This window comes from Melanotaenia boesemani, chromosome 16, assembly GCF_017639745.1.
Source record: "Melanotaenia boesemani isolate fMelBoe1 chromosome 16, fMelBoe1.pri, whole genome shotgun sequence".
Taxonomy (NCBI): domain Eukaryota; kingdom Metazoa; phylum Chordata; class Actinopteri; order Atheriniformes; family Melanotaeniidae; genus Melanotaenia; species Melanotaenia boesemani.
In genome coordinates this window covers 29,465,723-29,489,999 of record NC_055697.1, presented here as the reverse complement: position 1 = coordinate 29,489,999, position 24,277 = coordinate 29,465,723, and the positions used below count along the sequence as shown (strand labels likewise).

At 38.5% G+C, this 24,277-nt stretch overlaps 1 protein-coding gene and 2 long non-coding RNA genes across 4 annotated transcripts; 1 reads left to right on the top strand and 2 right to left on the bottom strand.

Annotated features, from left to right (window-relative positions):
- Positions 1–7,205: 7,205 nt before the first annotated feature.
- Positions 7,206–11,444, top strand: LOC121655730. 2 transcript variants are annotated; one of them, XM_042010538.1, is made up of 11 exons: positions 7,206–7,263; positions 7,348–7,583; positions 7,891–8,005; positions 8,204–8,321; positions 8,399–8,490; positions 8,836–8,953; positions 9,046–9,147; positions 9,827–10,003; positions 10,109–10,319; positions 10,464–10,530; positions 10,882–11,444. In XM_042010538.1, exons 1-11 carry the CDS (start codon positions 7,255–7,257, stop codon positions 10,924–10,926), a joined length of 1,290 nt encoding a protein of 429 aa, XP_041866472.1. In that variant the 5' UTR covers positions 7,206–7,254; the 3' UTR covers positions 10,927–11,444. The 2 variants fall into 2 exon arrangements, with proteins under 2 accessions (XP_041866472.1, XP_041866473.1); XM_042010539.1 differs by lacking the exon at positions 10,882–11,444 and having other exon boundaries at positions 10,109–10,618.
- A 508-nt stretch (positions 11,445–11,952) lies between these two features.
- Positions 11,953–15,191, bottom strand: LOC121655732. The gene is made up of 4 exons (XR_006013282.1): positions 15,097–15,191; positions 14,039–14,106; positions 13,775–13,818; positions 11,953–13,057 (listed from the first exon to the last, which is right to left on the bottom strand). It is a non-coding gene; the product is annotated as an uncharacterized LOC121655732 (long non-coding RNA).
- Positions 15,192–15,499: 308 nt separating this feature from the next.
- On the bottom strand, positions 15,500–20,772 carry LOC121655733. The gene is made up of 4 exons (XR_006013283.1): positions 20,745–20,772; positions 19,154–19,349; positions 17,657–17,819; positions 15,500–15,710 (listed from the first exon to the last, which is right to left on the bottom strand). It is a non-coding gene; the product is annotated as an uncharacterized LOC121655733 (long non-coding RNA).
- Positions 20,773–24,277: the final 3,505 nt, after the last annotated feature.

Sequence of the window (24,277 nt, the reverse complement as noted above, 5' to 3'; positions counted from 1 at the left end):
GAAAAGCAAAATCAGATTTCTGGAGCAACAAAACAAAGAGTTCAAAGAAGAAATTCTAAAACAGCAAAATGATTTAGAGAAACAGAAGATCCATGACTCCTCATCTGACTCCCACTCAGACAAGACTGAAATGCGTCATCTACAAAATCAGGAGCTCAAAAAAGAAAATGAGCAACTTAAACAGGATTTAAAAAGATCCCAGCTCTCCAAGTCCAAATTTATTAAAAATGAGTTTCTGCAAAAACAGAATGAGGGCCTCAACGACCAAAATAATAAACTCAGGGAGGAGTTACAAAAATTAAAGCACTTTAAATTAACATGCAATGAGGAGACAAACAAGGTTAACTTACTGCAGAAACAAATTGAGGACTTAAAAAAAGAAAATGAGAAACTTCAAGAGCATTCACAAAAAGGAAAGCACTTGGACTCTACATGTGATGCGATGTAAGACAAGATCACATCACTGCAGAAACAAAATAAAGACCTCGACGAACAAAACCAGAAAGTCAGAGAAGAGTTAGAATTGCAGAAATTTGGCTCAACAATCGATGAAGAATTCCAAATGACTGCAAAATCAAACAAACGGCGAAGAAATTTCTAAAGTTCATGGTTATTTTAAAAGATTGAAGTGACTTGCATAACTGAAAGTCAATTCAAAAAGAGCCCCCAAGCTCCCACAAAAGCAAACTGGAGGAAAGCCACAGCCCCCGACACACACCCACAACAGCTGCAATATAAACACAGAGAAAAACACCAAAACAACTCCCAGCAAAAGCACAGAAAATCTCAAGAAAAAACAAGATATTAAATACACAGAAAATCTCAAGAAAAAACTAAATATTAAACACACAGAAAATCTCAAGAAAAAACAAGATATTAAACACAGAAAATCTCAAGAAAAAACAAGATATTAAATACACAGAAAATCTCAACAAAAAACAAGATATTAAATACACAGAAAATCTCAACAAAAAACAAAATATTAAACACACACACTATATTTAAACACAACTCTTTAATTACCACATTTAATTAAACATGTTAAATAAATAAAAAAATTAAAAAATTAAAAAAATAAACTAACAAACTAAAAAAAAAAAAAATCCCCTAGCTGGTTCATTTAAATTATGTTTCAGTTTGGTTATTTTTTAACAACATGAAAGAACACACACACACACACACACACACACACAACAGTCCAAATATAAACACATAAGCGCCAAAATCGTTCCCAGCAAACGCGCAGAAGATTTCAACAAACAAAATTTTAAACACACACACTTCATTTAATTAAACACAACTGTTTAATTAAGTTAACACATCTAATTAAATACGGAAGATTATCAGGGAAACTGAAGAAAAAAATAGAATTCTAGTCTAGAATTCTAGAATAGTCAGAATTCCGATTTTTTATTTCTTCATTGGCTGTAATACTCTAATTAGATATGTAAACAAATAAATACATAACAAACTAAAAAAAAAACATTTTTTTCCAGTTGGTGAAATTAAAATTATGTTTCGGTTTGATTATTTTTAACATGAAAACACACACACACACACACATACAACAGTCCATATATAAACACATAAACACCTAAATGGTTCCCAGCAAATGTACAGAAGATCTCAACAAACAAAATATTAAACACACACACTTAATTTAATTGAACACAACTGTTTAATTAAGTTAACACATTTAATTAAATATGTGAACAAACAAATAAACTAAAGAAACATTTTTTTTGCAGTTTGTTAAAATTAAAATTATGTTTCACAGTTTGTTTTTGTTGTTGAAATGTTTATTATTATTTTTCTAAGAACTTTGAGGGCAAATATGACCCCCTAAACACCCATGAAAAGTTGTGAAATTGGGCACACACATCAAGGCCGGCGAACATTTCGATATTCTAAGGTCTGCATAGACTTCAATGCAAAAGTGGCTCAACAGCGCCACCTAGACACCAAAAAAATCCCAAAATTAATGGGGTCCTGAACGTCTACTTTGACGTATGAAGACAAAACTTGGCACACACATGTAACACCCCAAGTCGAGCAAAAAAGTCAATCCATGGCAACGCGGTGCCCGCCATCTTGGAGTTTGCGTCCATTTTTCCCCCATTTTTTTTACTTTATACGCATCGTATTTGAACGAACTAGTCTAAGGGGATTCGTACGAGAGACTCCAAACTTGGTGGGAAGCTTCCTGACAAGTTGGGGACCAAACACTATTCAAATCTTTCTAATAGAACCAAACTTGATACCGTGGCAACCGACGGAAAAAAGCCTTCTCGCCATGAAACACGGTTTGCTCATATCTCCATAGAAATACATGGGATCTGCACCAAAGTTGACAGTATTCATACTTGTTGGGTCCTTAACACATTACAACACCTGTTGCCATGGCAACATAGCATGTTAGCTGGCAATATTAGCATTCTAGCAAAAAATGCTTACTACGTATATCAACATTTCAGATTTCAGCTGGACATTTTACCATGTTACATAGCATGTTAGCAGGTTAGCTAACATGCTAGGAAAAGGTGTATGAGAGGGGTGTCAGGGGCCATGAAGCTCGGACCCGATGGATGCCGCTTGCGGCTTTAATTATCTTTGTTTTTCCTCTTTTTAATTTACTGTACAGCACTTTGGTCAGCTGGTATGTTGTTTTCAAAGCGCTTTAGAAATAAAATGGTATGGTATGGTCATACAGTAAAACAATTCAGAGGGTCTGGGGAAATCTAGCTGTGTAAAGGCCAAGGCTGGAAACCACTGAGGATTTGTGACTTTCGAGCCCTCAGGCAGCGCTGCATGAAAAACTGACATGCCACCATGATCAATATAACCACATTGGCTCAGGAGGACCTTGGAAAACCACTTATACTAAGACAAATCAACCACAAGAGGGAAGCTATGTATTAACTCTGTAGAAATACAAGTTCTCTGTACAACAGCTCATCTCAGATGGACAGAAAGACAGTGGACACGTGTTCTGTGGTTGGATGACTCCATGTTTCAGACACCTGCTTCTAAATGGCAAAGATGAAAGCGGATCCAAGCTATTTTCAGAGAAAGCTGTGATGGAATGGGGCTACATCAGTGTCCAAGCCATGGATGACTTCATATGTTTGAAGGTACCATTGAGGCAGAGGTGGGTGTTGTAGTTTTGGAGAGATATGTTACAATCAAGGTGAAATCTTTTCCCAGGAATCCATAGTTATTTTTAGTGGGACACTGCCAGTCCGAGACTGTCCTCCTCCGAAAAACGACCACATAGGTCGTTTGTACCAGCGCCGAATTACGACCACCTTTTACGTTTTAAAGTTTAGCGACCTCTAGCGGTCGAGTAAATATCGGCAGGCTTGTGTCTCAGGAAAGACGTCACCAAATGAACCTTGACCTTCATCACCAATTTCATCATTTCCTGATTGAACGTTGTAGCATTGGTAAGTCCGACACGTTTATATTTAAAGGAGTTTTACTTGATATTACTTTCATCTGTCTAAGAAAAATGGTTTCTACACGGTATAATATGTGATAAAATGGCTAAATCCATAAAAATTAATGACTCATTGATCGCGTTTATGTGAGTCCAGGAGGTTAGCGGAAGCGGCTAGTTTTTAGCTAACTAAAGTGTCCTGACTTAATATCAGGTATAGCTCTGCTGATATTTTATATTAAAGTAAGCTATTACTTGTAACTCTTACGTATCCGAGTTTGTTTAATTTGATGTTTCAGTTGCTGATCAGTTGTGAATAATAGAAAAGACAGGATTTTACCAATAAGATGATAATGTTAGCTCACAAGCTAATGTTCGAGCTAGTTAGCTTAATGACCGGTCCACCTCAAATAACATGCAAATCTGAAGGTGCGTAGCTCAAAACATAATTATCTTGACCAATAACACACTGACGTTACTGTTTTACTGAGCCATTATTAGCAGAAGGCGATATAGACTTTATAAGTGTTAAAGAGAGATAACTTTTTGTCAATGGGGTTAAACTAAATTCTATGACCAAGCAGATTCTGTAAGCTGTATTGCCATTTCTGTCCGCAGTAAACAATGTTGTCCTGTATTCAAACTGTATTTTGACCATTTTGTGTCTGACTTAAATTCTATAAACCCATCCCTTCAATAAGGGTCGAAAATGTGAAAGAAAATTGCAGGTGCAGCACTAGCTGGATTTACAGTTCAGAATCAGGTCCATGTTAATTGTTATTGCTGATTTAATGGCTAACATGTCAGAACCCCATCAGTGGTCAAGGATCAGTCTTTGACAGTCCATAACCAGTTGATACAGACTCTTGTTTAATTAATCTACTTTTCTTTTACCTTTGTATGCACAACTTAATCCCCGTAGACTTGTTTGTGGTTATTCACTTTGCATTTAGCTAAATGTTCATTTCAGTGGCAACAAACAGAAGACAGTAGTAGTTGCACAACTAATCCTAGTTCACCTGTTTTGTTTGATGTTGTTTCTGTTTTTCAGGTCTTTTGAACATCAGTCAATTTCTGTGCAATCCAACGGTTCTTCTAAGAACCAGTTTTTCATTTCTTCTACTAGTTTCTCTTTCTCTCTTAGCTTTTGCTTTTTGTGGTCGTGTTTCTGTCTTTCCCTCTATATCTTTCTACTTTGACTTTTTTCATCCTTCTTTTTTTTATTTCTCCTTCCCTTTGTCTGTCTCAAAATGGCATCTGAGAACTTCAGACAGTGGCTTGAGGAGGGGAAAGCGTTGGCAGATGAGTTGGAAGCCAAAAAGGTAAGATTTTTTTAGATATTTTTCTCTGTGATCTTACCAAATTTTCTCTGAAAAAAATTTTGTGCACACTTTTTTTTCTTTCTTACTTTTAGCCATCAAAGAAAAGGAAACAGAAGGGAACCGGAGGCTCCAATGTTTCCTGGAGGACGAGGGACCATAATGGGTACATAGTACCAAAATTCATCAGAAAGAATCGATCTGGTCAGCAAAATATTATAGTTCTGATTATAAGTTGATACTGTTGGTCAGTATTAACGTTTCTTTCATCGTTGTAGTTAAACACAGGCGCACTATGGAGGTGCCAGAAGTTGAGACCTCGCAGATGGATGAAGTTCCTCAAGAGGTCACAAATCTTGGTATGCATATTGAATTCTGTCAGCTCAAATAGAGTCAAACTTAATCTTCTAGTTTGGAAAACATTAAGTACTTATAGGCATCTGAATATTGTATGTACTGTAGCAGCCATGTATATAATGCAATAGCTGTGAAAAAGCGATATAGATTTTTTTTGTTTTATTAAAAAATATTCTTATGGCTGTCCTTTTTACATTTTTTTATACTCTATCAATTTAGATAACCATCTTCAAACACTGAGAGACCTGCTGAGTTCGGTCACCGTCCCTGCATCAGCAGAAGTTGAGGAGACAACCAGCATGTCTGTGTGGACCAAGAGGCAGCTGACCACAGAGAGAAAATTCAAGGCTGCAGTGCCAGAGCTCCTGAGTTGTATGCTGGCCGCAGAAAGAGTTCCCCAGCATTGCTGTCAAAAGTGCAAAACAGTCAAGGCTGTGGTCAGGTGCTTGGACTGTGTTCCCTCAGGAGTTCAGTTTCTCTGCGCAGGATGTGACTCAATTGTCCACAAAAAAAATGTATTTCATGACAGAGAAGTCATGATTGACCATTTTTATAAACACATTCCTCCCACATCCTTAGTGAAGATGGATGAAAGCGGTCATTGTGAACTGGTTGAACAAGGTGTGTTTAAAAAAATGTATTAGTCCATAAAATCTACTGCATATACAGTGGTATAATATGACCCATGTCTGAAGTTTTCTGTAACTGTTAACATTTTTTATTTGAATACTGGTATTTTTTTCTGACATTTTCTTAACTATAGTATGTATGCTGCCGATTCTTCCACCAACACAAATCTGCTCCTGTGGCCCAGACCAAGAGTATACCATCTCTCCAGGAAAGCAGACTGTCTTGGTGACTATCAATGGTATGTTGACACTTCCCTCTACTCTCTGGATACCATCACAGGCCGATGATGGCTTACTATTATCACTTTGTCCTGTTTTGTAAGGATACTTTTGAAACGGTATATGTTGTTTTTTTTTTTTCAGGTCCATACAATCTTTGTCTGCCTGCTGTGTATTGCCCACATTGCTCCTGCAAGTGGACCCCAGGGATCAGTGACCTGATTAGTAGCCGATACTGGCCAGCAACAGCAAGCTGCCAAATGCTGTTCAAATTTGATGTCTTTGCATCATTTGAACAGATGAAGTTGGCCAGCCCAGCTACGTCCCAAAAAGCATTTATAAGAATGCTTGAACATCGGGCACATTGCACAGGACGGGTAAGAACTCTTGTAATTGGAAAATTTGAATTCCAAACTGCAAAGTTTTTAATTAACCAAAATAATACCATCCTTGTTTTCAGAATGGCAGTATATGCGGTGATACATTCCACAGGGTGTATCGTGAATTTGCCTTCTGCAACTGGAAGAAAGAGCATCTGTGTCAGGTTGAGCCCTTCAAGTGCCCTGCCTGCACACCAGACATGCTTGCCATAGCTGCAGATGGTAACAGAAAGCAGTACCGCTTCAAGAAATCCAAAGGGTTAGCAGACTAATCTTTGTAATTGATATATTAACTATAATGAACCTCATTGCTAAGAAAAATATATTTCAATGTACATACAATTCATATTCCATCATTCATGGCATCTAAAATTATTATTCTAATTTGAAAATCTTTCTGGACAGTCAGAAAACAATGTTTATAACCACATAATTGCAATATTGTAATTCATGATTTTAATCCTAAAATATAACACATTCAAAGTAACTATGTAGAAAAGCCTTGAATGTTCAGCATTACTCTTTAGTTGATACTTTCAGGCCACATTTGATGTAGTAAATGGATATAGATATAGATATTTTTACACTTGGTCAGATGTATTATAGCCCTGTTCATAACGTGGTTGTAATATCACAGTTCCATGACAACAATCCATTAATTTGTTCGGGAACTTTTTGTATCCGTTCCATAGCCCTAATCCACACCCAACAGCTTTACCCTTACAGTAAACCAATATTTAACTACTCGCTTTATGCCAACTTTCAGCTTTCTTTTCCACAGGTGACATAAAGGTTGTAATAAAATAAGGAAATTCCTCTTATTTAACAGGACAGATGAACAATCTCTTTTTGATGGCTTGTTCATTGCACAAGATGCCCAAGTGTCTGCCTTTGTGGATCAGACAAGAAGCCAGATGACGATTGTAAGGTTTTATCCAACCACCTACCCCTTCGTCTTTATTTTTTACTTGTCTCCGGGCTACATGTAACAGTTTATCTCCTTTCAGAGAACTGGTCATGATGTATGTGGGCCGGCAACTTTTACTGCAGGACGAGAAACCTCCCAGAAGTCCAGGGCCAAGGTGGACGAGGAGGGCCTGGAAATTGCCGTTTGCAGACACGGAATCTTGCTACAAGGCTTGAATCACTACCGTGGAGAAATTTATGCTTACCCACTGTTCCTGCAGAAGGAGTTGGCTCAGGCTGCAAACATCAAATTCTTTTGTATGGACCTCACTTGCAGGTGATCTTAACCCTTACCATACCTGAAGCTTGAATCTGTTTTTTACACTGTATTAACTCATTTTAGCTTGGCACAACAGGCCTAAAATCATACCTTTGGGACATTATGGCTGTAGAAAGTTGATATGGCTTATTTTGTATCACCTCTGTGTCCAGCAGATACAAGGTATTATTAGCATTAGCATTTATTTTGCTACATGTTTGTCTGTGGTTGGTAATAGAGTTTTTACTGGTGACCTCCCCCGATTTGTCTCCTTATCATTATGTCAGTATGCACCCCAAACACTTAAGTGGTTTTCTCATTACAGGTATTGGCCATACTTGGAGAAGATGGCAGAGAAGTTGTCAGAGCTCCAACCACTGACAGAGATGAGGCCTTTTCTGTCTGTAATGCATGCCAAGGCTCACACTGGCAAATGTGAGGTACAGTGTGCAAGTTAAAAGTTTCTTTTCACACTAGAAAAATTCCAAGTCTGACCAAATTCATTACTATAAATCATGTGAGAACAGTCAGTCCACATATTGATCAGATACAGTAAATCTGGTGTGTAGGAAAGAAAGTAAATACAGAAAGTTTATAACTCGTGCATATATTTGTGTGTTTGTTTTATTTTCGAGCAGGTGAGGTGGGGTGGCAGAAACCAGGATGGTGCAGGAAATACGGTTGGTGAGGAGGTGGAGCAAGTGAACAGCTTTCTCTCAAGGGCAGCTCTGACCACAAAATACATGACCAAGTCAGGTTGGTTTAAAAAAAATAAAAATTAAAAAAAGGCATGCTTTGACACTGCTTGAATTGACATATTCTCTATTTTACAGGGAGAGCCGATATGATAACAATGCTTGCCATGGGATGGAACAACAGGAAGGTGGAGAGTCTACACAAGACACTGGCGAAGCGATTTGTTAAAGTAAGACGTCTACACTGTATTTTGGTATTTTAACATTTACATTTGTCATTTCAAGCATTTACATAGCAAAACTTTATAGTGTTTTTAACCAACCTAAACGTTTTACAAGGCTAATCAACATTCACCTCATTCACACATTCATACACAGGTGGCTGAGGCTACTGTACAATGTGCCACCTGCTCATCAGATTATCATTCACACACACAGCAATATGGGGTTCAATATCTTTTCCAAGAATACTTTGACATCTAGACTGAAAAGTATTGAGCGTTTTTCAACAGCAGATAGACAGTTGAATAAAAATTATTCTTGCATTGTATTTTTTCTTCTGAAAACATAAATAGATTACACAGAGAGCAGAAAAGGAAGCAGCAAATCTTCAGCATCTCCAGCATGACCTCAACATCACTTTGGAGGACACAGAACAGTGGATTGAGGATGTGAAGCAGTGGGCAGCCACTGGTATGTAACACGGTTGCCGGTGTGTCAGATTGGTACTGTCATTCATTTGGCTACGTTTGGTTTTCCATCTCTGCTTATTTGTGTTTTTCAAGGGAAACATGGTGCTCATAGTAGCCAGGAAGAACTCCAGAGAGAGATTGATGAGATCATCTATTCCCTCAGAAGGAAGAAGCATGATCTCTACCGACAAAATGGTATTTAGTTTTGCATCACTTAACAACTAATGCTTGTTTGTTGTTCTTACTAATACTTTTTTAATATAACAGACAGCAATCAAACGAGGCAACGGAAACGGAGGAGACTGGGTGAGCTCAAAAAGAAACTCAGAGAGAAGATCGTCCAATACAACACAGTTGCTGCAGATGAAGACAAAATTGACTCAGAAGCAGCATGCAGTCTCTCTGATGAAGTCGTTCTCCCTTGGGAGGCACAAGGAGATGGTAAGCAAAGTGGTACCATTTGTGTGCTTGTTGGTGACCATTAATCTAAGTAGTAGGTATAAGTGTGTTCATGTTAATATTAAGCTGTGGATATTGGTATAAGACGACCAATGGGCTCTAGGCACAACTCCACTACTTCAAGAACTTAAGGCAGCTCCTTTGTTTCCTGTCTTTCAGTACTAGATGAACTGATTAATCCAGGTGTGTCTGGCCATTTAATGAGGTCGGGCACACCTGGATTAATCAGTCTGTCTAATAATGAAAGACAGGAAACAAAGGAGCTCCCTTAAGTTCAGGAAGTAGTGGAGTTGTGCATAGAGCCCATTAAAAATTAGTGGGCCACATAATGATCAATACTGAAAATTCTGGTAGAACATGTTGAAAAGTTTTGATTGATTCCCATCTGTTCTTTTTTTTTTTTTTTTCAAAATAGTGGTGAGTCTCCGTTTGAAGAGGCGACTTTTTGACCAGGTCATGCTGGTCAGGCGCATGGAAGAGGAGAAACCAATCCTTGTGAAGGAGATGACTCAACATTATCAGTACCTGAGAAAGACATTGGACAAACTGGACAACCTCCTCCATCACACTGAAGAGAACATCAAGAACCATAGTATGTTCTACAAATATTCTATTATATTCTAAAAGGACCATGGCATTACCTGTTTCCAACTTTATCTGCCTATTTTTAAATTTCATTCTTCAATTTTCACTCAAGCTACTCCTACAGATATGACAGAGGCTGGATACAGGGGACTGCACTGCTGTCTTCTACAGAAGAAAGACATTCTTCAGAAGAAACTGAGTGCTGTCACCAGCACCTATGCCCGTGTAGACACAGACCCCAGTGTTTTTAACATGTTGGAAGAAGATCTGGAGGACTTTGAAGAGGATTACAGCAGTTCAGAACTTTCAGATGAAGAAATGTAGTACGTCACGTAGAGCAGGTTGTGCATCAGCTGCCACAGATGACTGAACGTATGAGCAATTTCTCTGAAACTTTTTTTTTTTTTTTTCTCTCTCTCTGGCTGTGTCGGACCACTTGGAAAACTCCTGGTATTCCCAATGGCCAGTCCGCCCCTGGCATCAATACATTTGGACATGTGTGGGTCATGCAGTTATTACATGCTGAATATGTCTGGAGGAGAAGTTATTGTTATTTTATTTTCTATGAAATGTGTACATGTAAACAGTTACATCTGGAATAAATACATGCCAGTTTACTCCACATCTACTGTGTCTTGTTTTAAATCCATCTGTTAAATTTAAAAACATCTCAAGTTTGAGTTCATTTGCACAATAACAAAAAGGAAAATTAAGCATAGTCTACATGTTGTACAGGCGAATTGGCGACGACATCGATACAAACTACACAAGGAAGAATGGGGACAGAGACGCTATATTTCTGGTGTGTCTTTGCACCCTTGTAGCATGTTCACAAGCGGCAACGTTTAGCTAACACGTTTTATTATTAAGCGATCTGATTGATTAACTTGTATGGAGCACCCTCTCGGTAGGAAGCCACATTATATTTAAACAAACTTTAAACCACTTTTTTACTCAACAACAAAAATAGATCCAAGTTACGAGCCCCGAAGTTCTGTTTTGAAACGTTGCTGAATCCGTTCTGCCATTGAACATACCCTCTGTAGACTGCGAAACAGAGCGACTGAAATAAGTGCTAAAATAGCATTATTTAATGTTTATGTAAATGTTTTCATGTCAGCAAATTAATCAAAATACAAAAATATACGATGTAGTTTGAGTTTTTATGTTGAAAAATGAGTACATAGATAATTTCGAAACCCTAATGTGACAACCCTAAACCTAACCCGGAAGAATACTTAAGGAACTACAATTTGTACAGAGTTGCAATATGGAGAAGCGTGGTGCGCCACATGTTTTGTAGTTCTGAACTGTTTTCCCTATTATGTGGTAAGATTACAAGGAAGATTGTAGGTTCTCCGTGGGTTTTTGAGGGTGGAAAACATGTATTTGTAATCAAATTTGAGATTTCTTGTTGTTTAGAGGGTTAAATTATGTTTTTTATGGGTTTTAACTCAACACAGTGGCGCCCCCTGTTGGATTACCTTCGGTTATGATAGTGGAGGTCAAGACCTTTCCAAAACAGTTGACCCCATATCTGTAACACTTTTTGTTCCTGTTCTGTAAGCCTTCAAAAATGTCACATTTTCAAGGTTCAAAGGTCACTCCTGAGGAGAAGGAACCTTGCACAGTTTTCATTCTGATATATGTTACTATCTAGGTTGAGACCTTTCCAGTGATGTCTTCATTGTTATCCTACGACAAAGTAAATTTTTCATCTTTGCTCCAAGCCAGCCCCTTCCAGGTATAGTTTCTTGCACCCTTTTCAAGGCCAACATGGATAAAATCAGAAAAAGACATTTTCACAGATATTTGCCAACCAGATGTGTTTAACATATTGATGACTGACCTATGCACCATCATACTTCTAATTTTTGACCAGTTTACATCAATTATTTCCCCATTATCACCACAATGCTAACCATTCTATGTAAATAGTTAAGGTTCAAAGGTCAATATTTCAAGCAGGAGCCATTTAGAATCTTCATGCTGACGTTTGTTGCTCCACAGGTCAAGACCTTTCCATTTATGTATTTCAATTAGTCCTATGACAAAGGTTTGATTTTAATACTTCATGGTCATAGCCTTGCCCAGATTAAGATTTCTAGAGCCATTTAGAGGCTCAGTGGGCTCTATGCACAGCTCCACTACTTCCTGAACTTAAGGCAGCTCCTTTGATTCCTGTCTTTCATTACTGGATGAACTGATTAATCCGGGTGTGCTCAACCTCAGCCATCACAACAGCAATGGCTAGACACACCTGAATTAATCAGTTCACCCAGTAATGAAAGAGTGGAAACATGGAGCTCCCTTATGTTCCCTAACTGTGCATAAAGCACATTGTTTGAATTCTGAAATCAAGGTTCCAAGGTCAATATTTCATTATATTTAATGATTTATGTATCAGAAAGAACACAGCCAGCAGCACGTATGTTATTTTAAAATATTTTATCACACATTTAGCCAGATATGAATATTGAAGTGCTGCTCTTCATATGATAACTTCCTTCTTTCCTTGACTTCTCTTTCTCTCCGCCATCATGGGTTTCTCTCGTTGCCCTGACCTGGGGGAGCTGCTAGTGGGAGGGAGGTAGAGAGAGAGAGAGAAAAAGAGAGAGTGGCAGAGAGAGTGGTGGAGAGTGAGAGACTGGCAGGTAGTTAGAGACAGTGGCAGAGAGAGAGAGGCAGAGAGATGAAAGATGTGCGCTGTTTGCAGACAGATTTAAGAGAGAAGCTATGTTCATTTGCATGAACTGGAGTGTTTTAAAGACAAGACTGCACCAAAAGTATCTCATCACGCTTGTGTTGTTCAGGTACCAATATTCATCAGCCCTCGAGCTGATGCTTCTCAGAATTACATGAAATGCATCCAACAATAATATAACACAATGACAAAGTGTTTGAAAGTAAAACAATATGTTTATTACCTTCCCAACAACAGAAAACAAACAACTTACCAAAACAAATTTGTGTCACATAACACAACAAACACAATTTTAACAATTTTTTTTAAGGAAGAACGTTGTCTTTGGGCTCCCAGGAGTTTTTCCACTTTGCTCCACTGTAAGACAGACAGAGAGACCGTAAAAAGTATCACTTTCACATTCTAACATTTGAAATATGTACCATGCTGATACTGAACTACTTTTAATGAGGCATGGAGTCTTCAGTTATATATTAATTCTTTCTTGTTGTTATTCTTATTATCATCAAAATACCCAAGCATACTACCAATGATCTTGCAACCTCGTCCATTTTTCAGAAGTCTCACAATCTGGTCTCTTATGTTCAGGCAATTCCTTAAAATGTGGAGCGATGTTTCATTAAACACAACCCTCACCAAAGCTCTTTTCAAGTCTTGATGACTATGCAATGTGTTTTGCAAAGCAAGTGACTATTCGCCCTATTCACACAGCCTGAGGCTACCATCTACCAGAATATCCATCCACCCACAGTCACACACTGGGGGCTACGCCATCAGAACCAACTGGATTTGGAATTGGGCAACTGGTTCAGTATGTTGCCCAAATTAACTTCAACATGTAGACTGGTCACAGGTGAACACGATTCTGTCAGTTCAACCAAACAATTAAATTTTCATTTTGTATTTTAATTTAAATACAATACACTACACTGCCCAAACAGTATTTGACCTCTCTGTGGAATGCTTGATGAGAAGACTTTGCAGTTGCTTATAATTGAAGATTAAGTTGATAAAAATATTTGTTTCCCTAACCCAATCACCATCAGTACAATAAACTTCAGATAACATACACACCATCCAGAGCAAGGTTGCCACTCCACCAACACCTCGACACAACCCTTAACAAGACACAAAGTAAAATTAGTGACAAAAATGAAAAATGGACAGCAAATACAACCTGAAGCACAAGTAATGTCAAATTAAAAAGTGTAATATGACTAAAGATTGCCACCCTCTTTTAAACAAAGCACCTTGACGTATTTCTGTGCAGACAATTACAGGGTATGGTTCCAAAGAGTTATTTTCATCATCAGTAATTTCTTATGTCTTGGAACAAACCTCTCTGAGTCTTTGCCTCAGAATCCTTTTGTAGGGGAAAACGCTTAGACCTTGATGAATGGGGCATTCTGAAATGAATGAAAAGATGGTAATAATTCTTAACAGACATCTTATTCTCTGTTCACATCTTGATATTGCCATGAGGAAAAAGTTCTAAATAATGCTAACACTTCTAATAACAAAAATGATTGGTAACTGATATCTGAACAGGACCTGTTTTCAATTATGTAACAGTAACATGACATGGAAGGAGCACATTTTGGAGATAAGGACATTTGCCCATGATTTTTTTTTTTTAATTATTAATGTAATGATTTTTGAAGCCTTTCAACAATAATTACATGTTGACGACGAGGAAATCATTGGTTACTATGATTATCATTTTTTATTATCATTATTTTATGATAGTTTATGGTTCAGAACAATCTGGGGTACATTTTCCTAGGTAGCACTTTTCATGGGTGGCTAAACCAGAATCATGAGTATTCCGCACTACAAAGATTGTAACTGGAAAATACTTTGATTTCATATCTGACCACTACTAAAATACAACAGTGCATCATTTTGTAGCTTGTTGAACTGTCATGCATATGTGAGAGCATCCTTTAAAGTTCTGAAACGTTTGGGAAACTATTTTTTTTTGGCTGCTCACATTTTAGTTATTTTAGCTACACTACTGTCATATTACAGAGGAATGTTTTATTAATAGTAAGAACATGAGGAATGATCACAGCGGCCAAAAATTCTCAGCATGTAAACATGAACATGTGTGTGTTAAGCTTAGAAATACTGTAAGGATATCTTGATTATACCTTACTCGTCTTTCATTTTACCCCCAAAGAACTATGCTGAGCTAGTATATTATCATTCAATAACTTGCTGTACAATAACTGTAGCATTTTGCAATCATTTATAGAGATGTATTTCAAGTCACATTGAGGCAGACCCCGTTCCTTCATCTGAGAAAAGGATGGAATGAGCCTGATCTCACTGAAATTGATTGACAAAGTTGATTCAAACAGTTTGGATTCACAGAAAAACAGACATACTGTACATACCACTAATGTCTGCATTCCTACATAATTTTCTTTTCTTCTGGAGGCCAGACACTGGTGGAGTAAGGGAGGTGGAAACAGGCGGGGTGGACACAGGCGGGATGGACACAGGAGGAGCACAGGGATGGACACAGGAGGAGCACAGGGGGTGGACACAGGCGGGATGGACACAGGCGGGGTGGACACAGGCGGGATGGACACAGGCAGGGTGGACACAGGCGGGATGGACACAGGCGGGATGGACACAGGCAGGGTGGACACAGGCGGGGTGGACACAGGAGGAGCACAGGGGGTGGACACAGGCGGGATGGACACAGGCAGGGTGGACACAGGCGGGGTGGACACAGGAGGAGCACAGGGGGTGGACACAGGCGGGATGGACACAGGCAGGGTGGACACAGGCGGGGTGGACACAGGAGGAGCACAGGGGGTGGACACAGGCGGGATGGACACAGGCAGGGTGGACACAGGCAGGTTGAACACAGGAGGAGCACAGGGGGTGGACACAGGCGGGATGGACACAGGTGGGGTGGACACGGGTGGGGTAAAGGAGCTGCCTGTAGCAGGACCATCACTGGTCTGTGCTGGAGTCTCCATCGTCCTGGTTGTCACCGTCACTTTTGGGAAGAACAAACATGAATTTTTGTGAATATTGGCTTAAGCAGTTGCAAAAAAAAAACACATACATATATCAAAGGCTCTACTTTCAAAAGTCTATTGAAGATGCACAAAGAAATAATTGACAGTTTGATTTGTTGCTTCATTTAAATCATATTCTTACTCACACCTTAATGTTAAATGTCTGCAAATCTCCACTAGGGACATACAGGAAAAAGTTTCACAAGAACAAGCAATGATATGGATGTAGATAATACACAGTGAATATTTGGCCTTCCCAGAGATCTGCATTCACCAAGTGCTAATCTAATGGGGACTGAAGGCCTCTACATACTCCACGAGAAGCGAGAACTTTGTTCTCGCTGGCGGGGGGTCCGGACGTGAATGAGGACAGTTCTTGCCACATCGAGCTGGCCAAACTTTGTTCTCGAGGGGCTCAGAGAAGTGTTGCGTGATTGGTCGGACATGTGAACAGCTTTCACAAACAGCTGATCGAGGCTGAGAGAAAGTAAAAAAACGTTTCCAACACACGGTACATAAAGACACGGATACTGCCGCGTGCACAGTCCTGCACTGTCACCGAACAATTTTCATGTAAAATAAAAAATAAGCGGGTCAACCGGCTCGTTGCACAGAGAGACACAGACGAGCCCCCCCGCAGTAATCCCCGCCTCGTCTCGCGCTGCTTCTTGCGGAGTATGACATGCCCTGCCGAACAAGAACTTTTTTCTCGGTTTTGCAGCCTCGAGAACAAGAACAAATTTCTTGCTTCTCGCGGAGTATGTAGAGGCCTTGAGTCCCCTGAGTTGTACTGTTTCCTCCCTCTGTTGTATCTGCAGGACCAGAGGAAGTGCAGATAAATACAACAGAGAGACAGACAGAGGCACAGACACAATTGTTCAGCACTCCGCTTTTTGTAGTTTTAAATAGAAGGGACAGTCAGCAAGTCTTAAAGGCCCCTTTGTTCACTATATCCTTGTTTCTGGGCTGAGCCATGCCTCTGTCAGACACTGTCAGAGAATAGGGATGCCACAGTGAGATAATGTTCCTACCTTTTTTAATAAAGGCGTTAGAACTTACCTAATAATTTGTGAAAAATGCATCTCGCAGTATGGGAGCAAAGGAACAAGACGGAGCAGCCAAAGTGCCATTATGTGGACATCTACAGGCAACACATAGTGCACCAACTTCTTTTTTGTTTTTCACTTTGACTTTAATTCCTCCAACATTGTCTTGTCACTCCAAGTCATCTGACTTACATACATGTATTGCATGTATTGTATCTAATAAAATTAAAGTGTGACATCTGCTACTTTGTGCTGTGACTCTGTTACTGCTACTGTGTTGAACAGTTTCACTTTAAGTTTGTATGACTAAATATCATTAAAACAAGGGATAGCAGTACCAGTAACACACTACTGCTGCAAACCTACCAGAGTGCAAAGGAGAGATGCAAAAAGTGCATGATGTTTGTTGAGCACAGAGTAAAAGATGCCAACTAAGATATGATGAAGAAATATTTACAATATGATATTACAATTTTACCCTAAACTATTCACATGAATGTATGAGAATGATTCAGAGTGCTGGAGACATTGTGCCTTGAGTGATGTTGCTCCTTGGTTTTGATCATGCAGTAAAAATGTTCATGCACCACAACCTAAATTCATGTCCTTTGTCTTGGGATCTTATCTGAGGACAGAAAAGGTTAGCGGTACCTGCCATGTGTTTAGAGAAAAACTTGTAGCTACCATTGAAAGAGGCATTTTGCCACAATGGGATAAATCAAGAGTAGATGTTCAATTAGTCAGCGTGGACACAGTTGAAAGGCGAAATATTAACTTTACTTTGATATGAACAAATGTGTGTATTTCTTCTTTTTAAATTCATCCTGAATTCACTGTGGATTGAGTGTAAATATGACATGAACATTTGTGTACATTACCATTGAGAAGACTCTCATAAATCTTCTTTATTGTGACAAGTGCATCCCTTGCATCCTCTGTGTCCAATGGCCAAGGACAAAGGCACTCTGCTACAAAGCCACTGGAGGTTCTCCTGGCGAGGAGGAGGACGGGATGCCTCTCTAAAAGCTCCCATTTGTGGAGCTGGAACAAAGTTGACACAAATTTTTAAGACTGAAAATTAGAAACATGTTAAGTCAGATGAATGTTGTATAGTCAACTGTGGTCAAATTTGTGTGGTGTATTACTTTGCATACAAAGACTATTTCTGATTTTCTTTGTCTAAAAAATTATCTTATTCATCTCTCCCCTCTCTGCTCTCACTGTTTTCAGTACATGCTGTTTTGAAACAAGGGAGCTCCTTTTTACACAGAGATCATGTAATAACACAGCAAGCAACTAAGCTACCTCTTCACATCGCCTTTATCTATTTACACTGAACTAGGTATGATCATCAGAGTGCCACTTCAATGTGTGGTGCATTTCTCTGCACCACAACAATTGATTCTGCTGCTCCTCTGCTCTTTTCTAATGACAAATAGAGCTGACCTTTATAATAACCTCATGGATTTATAACATAAATCTAAAGTAAACATAAAGCAACATGGCAGCTCAACCTTTTACACAAAAAGGGACACCCACAGCGTACTGGTTCGGTTGGTTCTGGTGGCAGGACAGAGGAAGAAGAACAATCACCCTCCCCCACCCTCCCATTTAGGAACTGTGCCATTCATAGAGAATAATGGCGCAATAGTCCCACTTTGCCCTTTGCTTGGGTGGCTGTGTCTGAGTAGTAGAGCAGGTCAACCACCAATCAGACGGTTGGTGGTTTGATTCCCGTCTCCAACAGTCCATGTGCTTCTGTATCCTGGTGTCAGTCTCTGTATGAAAGTGAATGAATCCTTCCCTGATATATCATACCCTGATGGGTAAGCTCCTCCTCCCCATAAATGTCTGACTGTGTTAACGTGTGGGACAAGTAGTGTAAAGCACTTAGAGTGCTCACACGAGTAGAAAGGCGCTACGTAAGTACAGTCCATTTACCATTCTTGTGGTACATGTACATGTTGATTCAGTTAAAATAATAAAACAGCATTAAACAAACCTAAAACCAGGGGTCTGTGGAGTTTAAAACCAAAGTGTGCACACTGACGAATGCAAAACTGAAAATATCCTAATTTGCTTAAAAATGCATGCTTTATTAGTACAGGGTGTGCAAAATCTTTATATGCTTTGTTCACTTAGTGATTTTCTTTTCACTGAAATCAAATGTGGTATTACAGAAATATAATGTAGCTTACAACGTATTACATACATTGGGAACTCAGGATTTCATGCACAATGAACGTACGTCAAAAAGCAAATGTTAGAATGCTGAAAGGGTCAGTGGAGCAACAGCAATATAGCAATGTGTATGCCAATATCAGATATTTTTTTATTTAGTATTTTATAACAATCTGAAAGAAAAAAAATCTTACCAATAAATTAGTTGCATCGTAGACTTTGTTGATGCTGCAGTTTTTTTTTCTGCCGTTCTTTCCAGTCCTCTGTTATTTTCTGCTTCTGTCTCTCCAGCCTGTCCTTATATGGCTGCTTGCCACCACAGTGCTGGCAGGTCTTGCTGGCCACCCCAATTGCACTATGGCATATCACACACTCTTTTTGTGTAGGCATCTGGGGAAAGAACCACAAATAGGAATAAGAAAAGCAAACATGTTATCAGGGGATAAGATTCAAAGATTCAAAGCGTTTATTGTCACATGCACAGTAAGGAAACAGGTTTCCCTGTACAGTGAAATTCTTACTTTGCCGTCCACACCGAATGCCATAAATATTCAAAGTATATAGAAAGACTAAATTAAGAAGAGCATGCAAAAGAGTAAACATAATATAAACTATAGGTAAAATATAAGTAAGTAAAGTAATCTATGTACATAATGTGCAGCGTGCTACATAAGCTGTGCAACATTCAGCATTGAATGAGTAGTTGTGCAAAAAGAACTGTCATGAGGATAAGGATGTCTTTTACCCACTTATATTTTGTTGACACAGGTCAGGGTCATATGTTTTATAAAATCTTATCAACACAGTACCCAACATCATGGTTTTCAAAGCAAAGTGCTATACTAATCAGTTTTATCAAGTCAACACATGCAAACTATAGTCGTGATAGTCTCGTAGAGGAAGATAAGCATAGAAGAGGTCTGAATTAAGAATTAATGCTTGTTATAGAATTAATGAGTACATGACAATTGTCAGTCCAGCGTCAGATGTTGCTGAAACTTTTGTCATCCATCAAATCTTGACTTTATTGCTTTTGGAAAGGATTTCACCCTTCTTAAGTTTTTACATCTTTTACTTAACACAGTGTTTTGGACAGGATGATAAATATTTTACATTATTAAGAAAATAATTATTTTGCAGCACACAGTGTCACAATTTTAAGTGATCTAATGATCACTTTGACCTGTCAGAGGACCTAAAGCTCTCAGAAAAATTTTATGCTTGATTTTTGGCATAGGGCAATTTTAAAATAATATATTACTCAATAATTTCAATACACACTTTCTCTTTAGGACAATATGTACTGATTGGGAAATTAAATATGTAAAGTGTGATAATGACATTTCAAAATCGGCTTGGAATCATCAATGTACATCTGTCATATCTGTCTCTCTTTTCCATCTCTAGGTTTCACCTGCGAGAGACCTTAAACCTTCTAAAAACGTCATATTTACATAGCTGTTATGCTAGCAAGCTAGCTAACTTTTAAAAAAAGAAAAATAGATACTTTTGGCTAGTTGTTGTTATTGCTGTTAAACGTTTGCTCTTATAACTTTAATTTTATATCGCCTAGTAATTCTAGTTAATACACTGGAGGGCCAAACAACAAAAAAGGCGCTGACTTTAAAAATAAAATTACGTTTGGCTAGTTGTTGTAAATGAACGTAGCCCTTATGACGTTAATTGTATATTGCGTACTAATTGAAGATACTACACTAGATGGCGAAACAATATCAAAACGTGTTCTTTTGTTCTTAAATGTTAAAACATATTTACTGTGCTTACCTTAATTACTCCAACTGGCGTCGATGTCACGGCAAACCCCTGTCGCGGTCAAATCCCCGCAATCCGCAATGCTCTCCTGTCACCAGTAGGAGCGCTAATGTAAGAAACGTTACCATGAGCCGTATTCGAGGGCATGTACAAACGTACAATGGGGTCGTATGATTTGGAGGGCTTGTTGGCCAGTCCTCATTCTGTATGACTTCCAACAGTGTGGCTTTATAGACTCAGAGTGTATGCGTTTAACTGGCCTGCCAACAGTTCACATCTCCTACTGAAATGGTTTGGAACATCAAGAAGAGACAACAACAACAACCATGGACTGTTGAGCAGCTGAAATCCTGGATTCAATAATAAGATTCCTTTGAAAAATGACAGCAATCAGTGTCCACATTTCCCAAACCATTTAAGTGTGTCACCAACAGGAAAGGTGGTGGATTTCAGTTCATTGGCATGAATTTTTGAACTTTGGAATCCAATCCTAAGGTTTTATTACATGAAAGTAGAGTTTGCAACTTTGTGTTGAAATAGATGTGTAAATATGTAGGTACGTCTATAATCCCATGAGAAAAACAGTTTCATTACATTTGTTAAAGTAGCACTATGTAACTTTCTGAACTAAAAAATGAGGTGTTTCTGAGGTTTTGATGGTACAGTGATATATATTATGCACATTCCTGGACCTGCCGGCGCTCAGCAGCATCTTGAGGCTGAGAAACTGAATTATTTTCTTTCTGGATGCTTACTTTAAAGCTGAGTTCTGTGTGAATGAGACATGAAATTGCTGACATCATATAAAGTATAACACAGCCATCAGTATTGCCAATAATTTATTTATTGTTGAAACATAATCTTCCCCTTTTTTTTTTAGTTTCATCTGGTTTAGTTTCAAAGTGTCATGTATTGGAATTTACTAGCAAATATGTTCATATGTATACATGTATATACTACATGTATGTATGTGTGTGTGTATGTATATATATATATATATATATATATATATATATATATATAACATGCATATTTTTATTTTATTTTTCTTACTTTTGTTTGTATTGGTGTTTAGGTCTACACTTGTGTTGTACACAAATAAAATGTTAGTCGCAATAAAAACTACTTCAAAGCTGAATTTGCTTTACATACTGCATCACACGCTGGCAAGTGGATATCAACACAGCGGCCATTTTAAATAGCACCGTGGCTGATTAATTAAAAAAAAAAAAGATATTTTTGGAGAAAGAGAGGAATAGAATACAGAGACAGAGACAACTGTCGACGTTGGACTGACTTTTACTGACTGGAGAGAACTCAGATTACATCCAGGATGCACCAGTTCATTATTTCTCTTTAATAAAGGTCACATTATCAAGGCTGCATAAAGATATGCAATAGTAAATAATACGAAGAATACATTATCATAATAAAAATAAATGGAACAATGGAACAGATAATAAAAATTTAGAACAATAACTGTGCACCAATTAGTAGTGCAATGGGGCATTAATCAAAAATCCATGACTTTGCTGTCTTTATCCCTGTATTAAGGTGGTCATGGTAAAAATAAGTAACAGCTAACCAACATTTCTTTGTTGGTTCTGCATCCTTTGATGTTGACTGTCTGAGCAAAGAAATGAAATGGTGTGTCAGAAGGCTCCTTCAGGCTCAGCGGGAGGGTCAAGTTGGAGGAAAACTGGGGTTGTTGGAGAAAACCCGAAAGGGACTGACGTTCAGATTCAGTTACCATGGTAGCTGCCCCAGAGTTTACATTGCTTCTTTCTGTAAATAGAAAGCCTCAGAGCTTAAAGGAGGCCCTCAAAGGTAAATCTATCAACAATAAGCAACAATAGTCAGTTAAAATAGTTCACTAGTTTATAAAAGAACAAGTATTGCCATGTGACATGAGTGTTGTGATGTTTGCTAAAATGTTTCTTTTTTTAGTTTCTTTTTTCCTTCTTGATTAATTGTTGTTCTTGTGCCTCCCACATTATGGATTTAGCGTCTTGATCCTTCCACCCACTGAGCATCGATCTTTTAGGGAAACATCCTATTGAGATGTTATTTCAAATATTTAGTACTGAAAATATTCTTATTGTAATTCACATGCAGTCAGGCTTGTGAATTATTAAATTTAACCAGGATGATGGCTATGGGAAGGGCAGACTTAACAGTTTAATTTTGCAGAGCAGGTTTGCAGGGTTGTTGAATTAGAGCTAGATTCACCTTGACATTCCAGGTAGCCTTGCAGTTAATTGCATTGTCCCCTTTTCACCTTTGCAGCAACAGCATTGATTATCCGGATCTATTCTTTCATTGTGATGTCTCCTGCTATTTTGGTTGTGGCTCCTCTCCTGCATTCAGGATGCTTATGGGTCTTAATGCAGCTGAATTATCCTTACGTAAGGGAAAGCTCCAAGCTCAAATAAGAAATCGCAAACTTGTTTAAATGGTTTTAAATTAGAACCTCACATGTGGAAAGGTAGTGTAATGGAATGTATTTGCCACCCAGTGATTCTTAATCTATTGTTTTAGTGGAGATTTTCATAAAAATATTCAGTTTTAACAATACACTTGTGATCTTAATGTTGATTTAAGGTCAATTGTAAAGTTCCTTCAAATGAGCAAGCTGAGAATATTAATGGTCCTTAAGTTATCAGCCGCCAGGAGTCCAAATTATAAAATGTGAACAGAAATAGGAGTGAGTGGGCAGCAAACAAACATAATGGAGATGCTAAATATTGCTGTTGGCATAACTATTAACTCAGTGCAGGTGTGTGGGGTTATAATGATTGTGTTTCTCCTGGTAAAAACAGCCTGGCTGCAATGCTGTTCAAAGTTCATGTTGTAGTAGTTATTGCAAAAGATGTCAATGTTTCTCTTAAATATCCCTGAAGGGGATTTTAACTAGATTTGATTTATCTTTCTCAAACTATGAATATTTACTCACTTGCATCTTTATTCCTGTTAAGTCACGTCCTAACACATAATCAGCAAATCACATTGTAGCAACTCAATGCATTTGGACATGTCTAAGGGGTCGAGGCATGTCAAACAGGCTGGTCTGAGTATTTCAGAAACTGCTGATCTCCTGGGATTTAGACACACAGCAGTCAGCTGCTGCCTGGAGGAAAATCATAGACCATGAGAGAATGTGCAGACTGATGATGATATAAAAGTAACAGAAAAGCATCTCTGAAATCACAACACATCCAACCTTGAAGCAGATGAGCTACAGCAGCAGAAGACCACATCATGTGCCTCCTGTCAGCAGGAATCTGAGGCTACAATTCACACAGACTCACCAACACTGGACAATAGAAGATGGAAAAACGTTGCCTCGTCAGATGAGTCTCCGTTTCAGCTCCACATTCAGATGGTAGGATCAGAATTTAGTGGAAATAGAATGGACCCATCCTGCCTTGCATCAGCAGTCCAGGTGGTGGTGTAGTGGGGGATTTTTTTCTCGGCCCACACTTGCTGACCATGTCATCCCTTTATGACCACAGTGGAGCATCTTCGGATGGCTACTTCCAGCAGGA

Excerpts from the sequence above, each read along its gene's own strand:
- LOC121655730 (XM_042010538.1), top strand. Across the intron at positions 8,491-8,835 it reads TGGCGAAGCGATTTGTTAAA|ATTACACAGAGAGCAGAAAA; the intron begins GTAAGACGTCTA and ends AAACATAAATAG. Across the intron at positions 10,531-10,881 it reads ATTACATGCTGAATATGTCT|ACTTGTATGGAGCACCCTCT; the intron begins GGAGGAGAAGTT and ends TCTGATTGATTA.